Source organism: Procambarus clarkii, chromosome 56 (assembly GCF_040958095.1).
Source record: "Procambarus clarkii isolate CNS0578487 chromosome 56, FALCON_Pclarkii_2.0, whole genome shotgun sequence".
NCBI classification, from domain to species: domain Eukaryota; kingdom Metazoa; phylum Arthropoda; class Malacostraca; order Decapoda; family Cambaridae; genus Procambarus; species Procambarus clarkii.
In genome coordinates, this window is record NC_091205.1 from 11,102,535 (window position 1) to 11,116,210 (window position 13,676).

The 13,676-nt window shown below is 45.8% G+C and overlaps 1 protein-coding gene across 1 annotated transcript in view; it reads right to left on the bottom strand.

Annotated features, from left to right (window-relative positions):
- Nucleotides 1-13,676, bottom strand: part of LOC123770920 (transient receptor potential cation channel subfamily M member-like 2) — a 317,900-nt gene that overhangs the window by 163,021 nt on the left and 141,203 nt on the right. Inside the window, exons 11-12 of the mRNA XM_069306032.1 lie at nt 9,167-9,241; nt 6,161-6,312 (exon numbers count right to left, since the gene is read on the bottom strand). Coding sequence (XP_069162133.1) covers nt 6,161-6,312; nt 9,167-9,241 — 227 coding nt within the window. The remainder of the gene's footprint in view (nt 1-6,160; nt 6,313-9,166; nt 9,242-13,676) is intronic.

The following is a 13,676-nucleotide window of genomic DNA, read 5'->3' on the forward strand; positions in this document are numbered from 1 at the left end:
GTGTTAATACGCATCCCGAAGGTCCAGAGACACCATCCAGGCACCAGGCGCCAAAAAGCAGCAGTGCCTGAGACAGAGTGGTCATCCAAAAGAAGGGGCAAAAGACCTAGGGGGATCAGACGGGACAAGTCCAGTATGAATCACAGATCTACCCAGTCCCGTTTCGGAACTCAAAACACGCGGGAAACCCCACTCCTGGATGACCTGACAGAGCGCAGGGAAAGAGGCCCACCTTGCCAGCCCCGATCCCCCCGAAGGAGAAGGAACGACCCAACGCCACCACAGGCCGGACGAAACAACCCAAAATGCCCAAGAATCGGGGACCAGGCAAGAGCAAACAGCACGAGCCTCCCCCCTATTGCCCCGTCAATGGAGTGAAACGTTAAAGGGCCGACGACTCCTACGAGTGCCCAACCAACACTCAGAGCGATCAATGCACCGACGACCCCCCCTGGAGAACCAACAAGTCCGACATAGGCCGGCAACTAGACGAAGCCGCCTGCAGAATATGCACCACCGCAGACTCTGCAAACAGCAACGGACAAAAAAGGGATGAAAATCTAAGAGCCAGGGCCCAATACGATTGCAAGAAATGGAAAAGCACTGCATGTCAGCACTCGAGGCGAGAAGCAAATAACGGAGACACTGCCTCCTTCAGCAATGGCACATACAACTTCAACAGGGCAGCCGACGCCCGAAATGCCAAAGCAAGCACACTAGACACTGGCCCGGAACCCAGCTCCTCCACACCCACCCCGAGCCAGTCCAAAGACAGCTCCAGCAGGGAAAAGAAGCGCAAGACCGAAGCTAAATGCCCATGGGCATGTAAATCTTCGGCCACCAGGGATGCCGAAACGGAAGGAACCTGCACATGAAGCTGCACCTGGCCAACATCATGAGAATGAACGGGGGCGAACAAGCGAGCATTGAAGTGCTCCAACTTGCCCCTCCCTCCCCCCCCCCCCAGGTAAACCTGAACGACTGTAGTCAACTCCCGCCATTCAAGTGCGCGGTCCGACAGAATGAATGCCAAGCCCCCAACGAAAAGAAAAGGCAGTCTGCCAGCTAGGAAGACTCCAGCACCTCATAACACATCCAATAAGGAAAAGAAGAGCCAAACTCAAAAGAAGAAGGCTTGATTATCGAGGCTTAATCCGGGTGTTGCAGGAAGTAAGCCACAAGAGCCTCCAACACTTTCCTCAGTGGGATGTGGGAAGCCAAAAATCTCTGGAAGGAGGGAACTGAAGAACCCAAAAGAACTCGGAACTGAATCCTGGGAGGAGTTGAACTCATAACAAAATCATACAGAAAGGGAGATAGGAAAACCTCTCCCCTTGTAACAACAAGCCTCACGCCAAGGGTACCAATACCCAAGCAGGGTCAATTGAAGCCCACTCCCCCCAAGTCAACTCCTACCCATCCCCGATATCCTACACGTCAAGACCAAGGGGTCGAGCCATCCTCCAAACCCTCTGCTTCTGGAGAAAAAGCAGAGTCCACTGGAAAAGCGGGGATGAAGGGGGCCCGCTGGCACGACGTAAAAGCTTCAGCAGGAGGAACAGGTCCTGAAAGATATTGTTGCTAGGAACGTCATTTCTACAGACAAATATCAGAAAATACAATTGATAAATTATTATAAAACCAAAAAAAAGGCCAATTTACTCATGAAAAACTCGCCAGACACCAAGCAGAACGCTTTGAAGGAGACCAACGTCGTCTATGCCTTTAAATGCCCACTTGGGAACTGTAAGCCCCAAAGAACTCAATATATAGGCAAGACAACAGGCGTTAGTCTCTTTCCAGGCGACTAACAATGCATAAGCAACAGGGAGCTATCAAGGAACATATAATCTCTTCTCACAACCAGACCATCACCAGAGAAATCTTAACACGAAACAATGCTTATAAATTGGATAAGTGAACAAAGCGGCAGCTAAGAGCCTTCGATACAACAAGGAGATAGTCATTAGGAGAGGCGACAAGTCGCCAATATACGTCATTCTTAAAAAAGACGAATATCTGGCAAAAATGAACCTCATACTCTCTGACCAAACTAAATTCCAAAGGGTAATGAAGAACACTACAGCCGAATTGAAAACGAAGGTAAACAGATTGATCGAAACTGTAAACGCCCAGAAATCCGGACTCTACCTGCCAAAAGTTGTTGGGGAATACAAACCTGGGTATGCCTATGGAAATGTCAAGACCCACAAGCCAGGAAACCCTCTTCGGCCAATCATCAGCCAGATACCTACACCCAAATACAGACTGGCTAAGTGACTCAATGGGTTGCTGACTCCTTACGTACCCTGTGCTTTCAGCTTGAAGTCTCCCAAGGAATTTGTCGACTTAATGCGCGGAGCACGGGCCGCGGGGATAAGAGCCTCGTTGGATGTGGAGTCACTATTTACCAACGTACCTGTGGACGAGACAATCGGGATGATAGCAGACAGAGTGTATCGTGACCCGGCTTGCACTCTTCTTGACATGCCAGAAAGCATACTGAGGAAACTACTCCAAGCCTGCACTAAAGAGGCACCCTTCGTGAGCCCAGATGGGTACATGTATAAGCAAGTAGATGGGGTCGCCATGGGTTCTCCCCTAGGTGTCCTGTTTGCAAACTTCTACATGGGCACCATCGAGCAGAGGGTCTTAGTTGACATGGGCTTGAAACCTGCCATATACTGCAGGTATGTTGGAGACATTTTTACACAGGTACCTGATGCCAGATGTCTGCCGCAGCTGAAGGAGGCATTTGAGCAGAATTCTGTGTTGAGTTTCACGAACGAGATTGAGAACAGTGGGAAGCTGCCCTTTCTTGATGTAACAGTCATGGAAAGGAGCGGAGGCTTCCATACTGCAGTCTACACCAAAGAAACAAACATAGGAATGTGCCTCAATGCCAATAGTGACTGCCCAGACAGGTACAAGAGGAGTGTTGTCAATGCTTACGTCGACCGTGCTCTAAGCCACAGCTCAGGATGGAAAGAAGTCTGTAGGGTAAGGCAAGTCCTAGTCAACAACGGCTTCTCTAACGGTTTCGTTGAAGACATCATAAAAAGAAAGGTAAAACGCCATGCAACTTCTGAAGAGTCAACCAACACAACACTTGTACCCGCAATTAAACTATTTTAAAGGAACTTCTTTTCGACGGCTCATAAAACGGAGGAAAGGGTCCTGAAAGGGAGGATTTACTGGGCGCAATTCCTTAACTGTAGCCTCTGTTTAACGCAACAGTAAAATGTGTACTTGGATGAAAAAACGATTCTTCGCGGCAGGGGATCGTATTCCAGGGACTTGCCCGAAACGCTACGCGTACTAGTGGCTGTACAAGAATGTAACAACTCTTGTATATATCTCAAAAAAAAAAAAAAAAAAAAAAAAAAAAAGATATTGTTGATAGGAACGTCATCCCTACACACAAAAATCAGAAAATACAATTGATAATTTATTATAAAACCGAAGAAACGGCCAATCTACTCATGAAAAACTCGCCAGACATCAAGCAGAACGCTTTTAAGGAGACAAACGTCGTCTATGGCTTTAAATGCCCACTTGGGGACTGTAAGCCTCAAAGAATAGGTAAGCCTCAAAGAATAGTAAGCCTCTTGCCTTGTATATAGGCAAGACAAAAACGTCTCTTTCTAGGCGACTAACAATGCATAATCAACAGGGAGCCATCAAGGAACACAATCTCTTCTCACAACCAGACCATCACCAGAGAAATCTTAACAAACATCACAGAAATCATCGATAGGTACGGCGATAGCAGGCGGCTAGACATCAGCGAGGCACTGCACATCAAAAAGTCCACACCAGCAATCAACAGCCAATTAATGCACAACTATATTCTACCCACTTCAAGACCCCGAACCAATATGGAAGCAGCAAGAGGAAGTATGGGCCAATAGACCTTCTGCAGTTACCTCCATTCATATGTTTACGTATCCAACTTATATCCATTGTTTCGTGTTCTGTATTGTGTTTGTCACCTCACCCAAAACTTTTGTACGATATCACCTCATCCAATAGAGTATAAGTACGAAGAATTTGTTGTGTAAATTAAGTCTTTGAAAATGTAATACAAATTACGAAACTCGTTCAGGCGTCAGACAATTAAAAAATGAATTTCGGAGAATTGTTATTTTTATTACCACCGACAGTGAAGAAAAACATAAGAAATATTGAGAAGATTCGTGTTAGAATTATTAAACTTACCTTTTCGGTCATATTCAACAACATATGTTTACAAGAAAGACTGCTACCAAAATATAATATATATATATATATATATATATATATATATATATATATATATATATATATATATATATATATATATATATATATATATATATGCGAACAAGCCTGAATGGTCCCCAGGACAATATGCAACTGAAAACTCACACCCCAGAAGTGACTCGAACCCATACTCCCAGGAGCAACGCAACTGGTATGTCAAGTGGATTAAGGCGTCTTGTACATACCAGTTGCGTTGCTCCTGGGAGAATGGGTTCGAGTCACTTCTGGGGTGTGAGTTTTCAGTTATATATATATATATATATATATATATATATATATATATATATATATATATATATATATATATATATATATATATATATATATATATTTATATTATATATATATATATATATTATTAAATATGACCGAAAAAGTAAGATTAATAATTCTAACACGAATTTTCTCGATCTTTCGTACATTCCTTTTCACTGTTGGTGGTAATTCAAAAATCAATTCTCCAAAATTCATTTTTATTTCTAGTCTGACGCGACACTTGAGCGCGTTTCGTAAAACTTATTACATTTTCAAAGACTTTAGTTTACACATACACAACTGAATAGAACGTACACATTAAGACTTTCCTTAATGCTGTTGTTTAACTACACACTGAAACATGTTTGGTATTATTAAGCAATCTTTGGCTAAACCATAAAACATACTTGGTACTATTAAGCAATCTTTAACTATACATTGCTTATTTATACCAAATATTTTTCAATTATTAAATTGACACAAACAAATATCTTAGAACTGGTACCGGATGTTTGGATAAGGGACCGAAAAACTAAATTGGACTGGAACCGGATTTTGTGATAGGAACCAAATATATATTTGTCGACGGAAGGCGCTCGTCGTTGAGGTTCATCGAAAAATTAGGCACTACAAGATGACGCGTCGCAAAATAATCAGAAAAAAGTGCGCCTAGAAGTAATCGTCGCAAACAGCAAAAAGTTTCATTATAGTGTACTTCACACTACCCTCATGCAGGACATTCGCCACAACAGTCACCTCGTACACGACACCACAACACACACCTCGTGCATGACACACAACTCAACAGTCACCTCTTACCTGACACTCAACACAACAGAACATCATGCATGTCACTTGTCACAAAATTCCTCTCCATAGCCGGGAAAACTGCCTCTTCACTTTCACCGTTGTTACAAACCTACGAACGACACTACTCCACCTCAACCACAGTTATATTTGTCGTAAATTCGACCGTCCTGGAACTCAAGCTAAGTCCTGACACCTGTTTTGAAGGCATTCCCAGGATTTACCTTATACCCCCATGACAGCCTGTAGCAGGTGCGACAGCTGGTGGGTAGATTTAACCTACTGTTTGCTCGATATTTTGCCTGTGACTTGTTCCAGTCAACGTTGACAAAAAATGTGAAGGCACAATCAGGGATAAAAGTACACCTGACCCCAGCCTTCAACTTCAGTCTCTCGTCAAGTGCTCAGGGATTACGATATTACGAGCTGTCACGGGGCATGCCTGCTTCGCCAGACCTTGCTTTCTGTCCAGATTTTGTATAGTGTAATTATTTACTTGTCACCAGTATTATTCTTATTGTGTTAACGTGTGCTTTTCGTGTGTAATTCTTGCTATTGTGTATCAACCAAATGATGTAATTCAGATGTCATTTATCTTAATTATAGAGTAAATTGTTATATTTTTTTGTATGAGTATTACTTTCACTCATGGCCAATTCTCACACTGCCAAGGTCAATGTATTTTTATTTTTTTATGTTATGAGAGTGAGTGCAAATTTCCGTCTGCCCAGTACACCCGCAGTAGTCTTACACGTCAAACACTCCGTACAACAGACTCCTCATGCATATGACTAACCGCTTCCTTGTAGAGGCTGCACAAGACGTCGACAGTTAACAAGGCGTCCATCGTTTCATACTTGGTGATGAGCTCGACGAACTGCACCTTTTCCATGAGGAGAGCTGTCATGAGGCAGCCCTTCAGCTCCCCCGATGACCACGAGTCGTGCCCTACATATATAAACACTATGAGGGACTGTTTAAAGTTGGATTTCAGACTCTTCTGGCAAGATTCACCCAACTTTGGTAGGGGAATGGTCTGGGGTTCGGGACAGACATAAGCTGGTTGGGGTAGCGCTTAGTTAAATGCTGTAAGACATATCAGCAAGTATAGACATCCTCCTGCGATGAAATATGAGGTGTGATTTCCTTAATATAGATTCTGAGAGTCTCATAATTGTTTCAACGTTTCTCAATAATACATTGTCTGAAAGCAAGGGAAAAGGGAAACGCATAGTGACGGGGGTGGGGGGGGGGGGTAAGGGAGGGGGAGGACAAGGAAGGTGACCAGAGGGATGGAGACGAGGGTCAAGGGAAAGATGGGGGAGAGAGTGGAGAAGAGGGAGAAGGTACCCGGATGCAGTCGGGTACCCTTTCTATTTATTTATGAAAACGTGTCTGTTCGAGACTAGACGGGTAGAGAGAATTTGGGAGATTTGGGAGATGAGACGGAAGATGGAGGAGAGGGGAGGGGAAAGGAATATAGGATGGGTGGAGATGAGAGGAGAAGAGGGGGTAGAATGGGCTGTGGGGAGAGACAGACTATCCCGGATACAGTCTGGTACACTCTTTAGTTAACTATATATTTAAACACCCTTATGCACCGGCACAGTTATATATAAACCACATAATTACATACTCATGCACAAGTATGGAAGTTGTATTGTTGATCACAAGTATGGAAGTTGTAATGTTGATCACAAGTATGGAAGTTGTAATGTTGATCACAAGTATGGAAGTTGTATTGTTGATCAGAAGTATGGAAGTTGTAATGTTGATCACAAGTATGGAAGTTGTATTGTTGATCAGAAGTATGGGAGTTGTATTGTTGATCACAAGTATGGAAGTTGTAATGTTGATCAAACAATACAACAATATGATCAAAAGAATGGAATGGGGACGGGCGGGGAGTCAGGTGGGGACGGGCGGGCAGTCAGGTGGGGACGGGCGGGCAGTCAGGTGGGGACGGGCGGGGAGTCAGGTGGGGACGGGCGGGCAGTCAGGTGGGGACGGGCGGGGAGTCAGGTGGGGACGGGCGGGCGGTCAGGCGGGGACGGGCGGGGAGTCAGGCGGGGACGGGCGGGGAGTCAGGTGGGGACGGGCGGGCAGTCAGGTGGGGACGGGCGGGCAGTCAGGTGGGGACGGGCGGGCAGTCAGGTGGGGACGGGCGGGCAGTCAGGTGGGGACGGGCGGGGAGTCAGGCGGGGACGGGCGGGCAGTCAGGTGGGGACGGGCGGGCGGTCAGGTGGGGACGGGCGGGGAGTCAGGTGGGGACGGGCGGGCAGTCAGGTGGGGACGGGCGGGCAGTCAGGCGGGGACGGGCGGGGAGTCAGGCGGGGACGGGCGGGGAGTCAGGTGGGGACGGGCGGGCAGTCAGGTGGGGACGGGCGGGGAGTCAGGTGGGGACGGGCGGGCAGTCAGGTGGGGACGGGCGGGCGGTCAGGCGGGGACGGGCGGGGAGTCAGGCGGGGACGGGCGGGGAGTCAGGTGGGGACGGGCGGGCAGTCAGGTGGGGACGGGCGGGGAGTCAGGTGGGGACGGGCGGGCAGTCAGGTGGGGACGGGCGGGCGGTCAGGTGGGGACGGGCGGGGAGTCAGGTGGGGACGGGCGGGCAGTCAGGTGGGGACGGGCGGGCAGTCAGGCGGGGACGGGCGGGGAGTCAGGCGGGGACGGGCGGGGAGTCAGGTGGGGACGGGCGGGCAGTCAGGCGGGGACGGGCGGGGAGTCAGGTGGGGACGGGCGGGGAGTCAGGTGGGGACGGGCGGGGAGTCAGGTGGGGACGGGCGGGGAGTCAGGTGGGGACGGGCGGGGAGTCAGGTGGGGACGGGCGGGGAGTCAGGCGGGGACGGGCGGGCAGTCAGGTGGGGACAGGCGGGGAGTCAGGTGGGGACGGGCGGGCAGTCAGGTGGGGACGGGCGGGGAGTCAGGCGGGGACGGGCGGGGAGTCAGGTGGGGACGGGCGGGGAGTCAGGTGGGGACGGGCGGGCAGTCAGGTGGGGACGGGCGGGGAGTCAGGCGGGGACGGGCGGGGAGTCAGGCGGGGACGGGCGGGGAGTCAGGCGGGGACGGGCGGGGAGTCAGGTGGGGACGGGCGGGGAGTCAGGTGGGGACGGGCGGGCAGTCAGGTGGGGACGGGCGGGGAGTCAGGTGGGGACGGGCGGGCAGTCAGGTGGGGACGGGCGGGGAGTCAGGTGGGGACGGGCGGGGAGTCAGGTGGGGACGGGCGGGCAGTCAGGTGGGGACGGGCGGGGAGTCAGGTGGGGACGGGCGGGCAGTCAGGCGGGGACGGGCGGGCAGTCAGGCGGGGACGGGCGGGCAGTCAGGTGGGGACGGGCGGGCGGTCGCCAGATGAGAGAGAGGATAATGATGATTAGGGAAAATATTATGAATGGAAATATAAAGGAGGGAAGATATAGGAATAGGGAAAAGGTAAGATGGAGAGGGTAAGCCAACTAAGGGATAGGTATGATTAAGATTTTGGAGATGATGAAGAAGATAAGGTGGAAGATGAAGATAGTTCAAAGTTTAAGGAAGACAAGGGAGAAGAAAGGAAAGATAAGGGAATTGAAGATGTGGTCGAAAATAAGTATGATAAGGGAGATGATAAATAAGATGCGGAATAGAATAGGGAAGGGAGAGGATGACAGGTGGTGAGAATAAGGAAAGGTATATGCTAAGTAATGGGGACACGATAAGGGTATATGGAATATACCCATATTCCAGGGTATATGGAATACAACAGGAATGAGTATAAGGAATATATGGTACAAGAGGAAGGATGAAGAAGCCAGCTTGGCCCACTCACCGTGGATAAGGATGACCTCAGCCAGGTCAAGACGCCCCACCTTGATGGCCAGCTCCACATCCCTACGAGCCAGATCTGTAACACAGGCACCTGGTGAGTAAGGCAGGCACCTGTTGAAGTGCATATCTTGGTGAGGTGATCAAGCAATGCTTGATCTGATATTCATCCTGAATGAGTCGGATATAAGGGATGATAAGTAAGTAATTATCAAAAGAAGGCACCAAACCGAGAAGGCTATGTAGCACCATAAGGGATGTGAAGTTGAAAGCTCGCTTGGAAATGGTGATCACAGTGTACTAGTATTTGAATACCTGGTAGAGCTAGGAGAAATCTCCCTCCCCAAAAAACTAGAAAACAAGGGGCTGGCGTACCGAAAGGGAAATTATGTATTGAGAAAATTCCTAAGAGAAATACCATGGGGCACAGGAATCAGAACAAAGTCCATTCAATACATGATGGATTATGTCACCCAAAAAATAAAGGAAACAGATCTATTCCCCCCCCCCCTAAAAAAAAAAGAACAATCCGTGGTTTAATTGGGTATGTATGGAAGCAAAGGAACTGAAAAAGGGCATGGAGGAACTTCCGAAATAACACAACACCAGAAAGCAGAAAAAGATACCAAACAGCCAGGAATGAGTATGTCAGTGTGAGAAGAGAAGCAGAGACAGTATGAAAATGATTTATACAATAAAGCAAAGACCGAATCAAAACTGCTCCACAGTCACATCAGGAGGGAAATAACAGTTAAAGAACCGGTGATGAAACTTAGAATGGGTGAGGACAGATACACAGATAATGACAAAGAGGTGAGTGAAAAACGCAACAAGGGATTCTAGGTCTTTAAAATAGAACGAGGTGAAGTCCCTGAACTAGGAGAGGTGGCAGAAAACCAGGCGGCCTTGGAAGGGTTAGAAATTACTAGAGATGAGATTACGAGGTATCTGTTGGATCTGGACCTGAGAAATGCTGTTGGTTCGGACTGAATTTCACCATGGGCTCAAATAGTGTGAAGAAGCATTTTGTTTCACATTCTGCATGGTGTACAGTAAGTCACTGGAGACGAAAGACCTAGTAGAAATATGGAAAACGGATAATGAAGTCCCAATATACAAAAAGGGTGACGGGCAAGTGGCATTGAACTATTGGCCAGTGTGCTTAACTTGAATGCCATTCAAGGTGATGGAGAAGATCGTGAGAAAAAAAAGCACCTGGAGACAAGAGACTTCGCGACACACCACCAACATGGTGGGTTCAGGGATGGTAAATCATGCCTCACAGGTTTCATAGAATTCTACGATCAGGTGACAGAGATTAAGCAAGAAAGAGAAAGGAGCGCATACTGCATTTTCTTGGACTGTTGGAAAGCCTTTGACACAGTACCCCATAAGAGGCTAGTGTATAAGTTGAAGAAACTGGTATGGTGGTCCAGTGGATAAGGGAGTACCTAAGCAATAAGAATAGAGAGAGAGTTACTGTTTGGGGCGAGACCTCAGATTGGCATGAAGTCACCATCTCCCAGAGGGTATAGACTTTCGCAGACTTTCCTTTCCATGTTTGCTGACGATGTCAGATGATCAGGATTAAGACATGCACACACCTTGTGAGTGACACATGCTGTGGGGAATTTTCCCAGCAGGAATTGATTTGATTTACGTACTTTAAGTTATTAACTTACTAGTTTACTTTGATATTATTAATTAAGAATGGACTGTAATTTGAAAGTGGACTGTATTTTATTTATATATCCTGCTAGGTGTTATCCGACTCACAAGTTTGGGGAGTTCATGCACGTAGCCTTTTAATTACATAAATGAACTAACAGAATATACTACTGAGTTAGTTTGTTACTACTTGGGTTAAAAAAAAATTAAACAGCTTAGCTGTTGAATAGAGTAGTATTTGGTCATCCAGCTGTGCACGTGTCTGATCATGTGAGCCACGTCGTTGTGGGTCGAAGCTATATGTCGTCAAGACAAGATATGGGCAGATTGATGATTCGTTGTAGCTATCTCCTTCCTCTCGATTTCACCTGCGAATAAGGTATATCGTAACAGAAGCAACAAGGATCTGAAGTATATATAAATAGAATACTGGTAGCAATCGAAATTATTGACAACACTGAAGCAAACAGCTTAATTATTTCCGACTCCCTTTCCTCACTACGAGCAATAAACAGTTTGCAGTCAAGTAATGACGTGCTTGTCTTGGAAGCTAGACGTAGATATATAAGAATGCTTAGCAAAAGGGTAAACATAAAAATGTTGTGGATTCCTTCTCGCATTTGCCTGCAAGAACATGACAAAGTTGCACCCTTGGCTGCAGTAAATAAAGACCTTATTGAACGAACTCTTGATGTTATCAAATAGGTCCCCTAAAAGTGTCATTAGACGAGAACTCCTGGATGAATTTGGAGAAAGTAGAACAGTGCAAACTGAAACTAGAAGGTCCATTGTTCATCACAATGAAACGTGTGAAGTAAAACATGTGTATGGGGCAAGTAACAAAGTAAGTAGACTAACAGATGTTGTCACAGCTCATATAAAACTTGGCTACAAGTATCTCTGGCAGTTCGGCTTGTATAGAGATCTAGATGAAGTAAAGTGTAAAGTGTGTGGACAAAGACAGGGACACACACTTTACTATCTTGGATTGTAGTAAAATTAAGCCATTTAGATATAAATCTAAGCTCACTCTGTATGATATGGCAACCTATCTTATTACCATGGATAAATTACCTGAAATCCTTGCACTGTATCCATATTTTGCATCCAGTAGATAAACGACATATGAGATTAAGAAACAAGTAGTGTATTGTGAAGACCAATAATAAACAGAAGCTCCCCTATGACTCTGTAATATCCCCATTGGTCAAACTATTATGTATTAGCGATAAGACCTACCATTAATGTATAATGACTTACTGTAAATATATAGCTCTTGAAATAGCACTTTCTCTGTAACTAGCTGACATTGTGGGTCGAATTTCATCCATCCTTCACAAGGTGTGAAGGATGGATGAAATTGTTTATGTAATAATCTAAGATGAGGTCTTATAAAGACCTTTTGTGACCTCTTTAATGCTTTTTGCGCTACCGCTCACAGGATGAGTATGGGGGTGCACAATAAACTATGATGCAATTGACCTATAGCACCATTTATTACTAACTTATCTGTCAATCGGAACTTGAACACTTCCTTATGACTAGCGAAGGTTTGTGGAGATAACAGGAGACACTAAAGTCCCACAACTTGTATCTTCGCAGGAAGGTCCGGAGAACTCACTCAAGCGTGTCCTCTGCAACCTGGCCTGGTTGTGTGTGAAATATATGGCATGGCCAGGCGTCGTCCCCCTCCCTCCAAGCTCGAGAGACGCCAATCTCTCGCCGGTTCCAAATTTGTCATAATCAACATAAAAGGTAAAGTTCACAATTGTTTAACATTTAATTAAATTCAACTCTAAAGAGTAACATTTTTATCAAATTTAACCTTTGGACTGAAGGTTTTATGTTTTCACAAGAGAAATATTGTGTATAAATAATGGCTTTGCTTACGTGGCAACATCCCATTTTCTCGGAGAAGCCACAAAATCTATTATCTGTGATAAAGTTAGTAGATTAATAATATTAGTAAGTTCCTGACAAAGCCATTTTAGCTGGGTATGCCAGGTGTTAGTAATTTGGTGTCGAAATTTCCGATACATGCACCTGGTAGGTGACGCAGGCACCTGGTGAGTGACGCAGGCACCTGGTGAGTGACGCAGGCACCTGGTGAGTGACGCAGGCACCTGGTGAGTGACGCAGGCACCTGGTGAGTGACGCAGGCACCTGGTGAGTGACGCAGGCACCTGGTGAGTGACGCAGAAAACGAAGTGCTGGGAGAAAGAAGGGAATCAGGGAACCACTGTGGGATATCTGGGACTTGACTCATATATTCAATTATTTACTTATTGGATTTAATAAATCGAAGGACCACCCACTTTTGAGAAAAGAGGGAAAACTAATAGAAGTGATCATTAGAATAACACTAGAGAACCAGTGTCTATGGATAATCATTAAAAGAATAATCACTTGAAATAATGAATGGACTGTATTATTAATTAAAGTCAGAGCCTCAAAGACCTACATTGGTGGGGTATTTCTAGAAATTCATATATATCTAGGAACCAGTGTAGTTCGCCACCAGTTCATTGTTGAGTAAATGATATAATAAATCTAAACTACTATAGATTCAAAATATGAGAACTCAAATTGCGAATATTAAAGATCAAGAATTACTGAGCAACAGTCAGAGCAAAACACATTAATTACCAATCATCATTTCTGGTATTAATCTATTCAATGCAAAGATTCTACAGGAATTATATAAGAATCAATAATCATGGTAAATAAATTTGTACGAAAAAATGTCTTAGTTTTAAGACGATTTCTGTAACATCATTTCGTCATTCGTCCTCGTGGTCACAGGATCTCCACAAAGAAAGAACTCGAGGTGAATATCACGAATGATG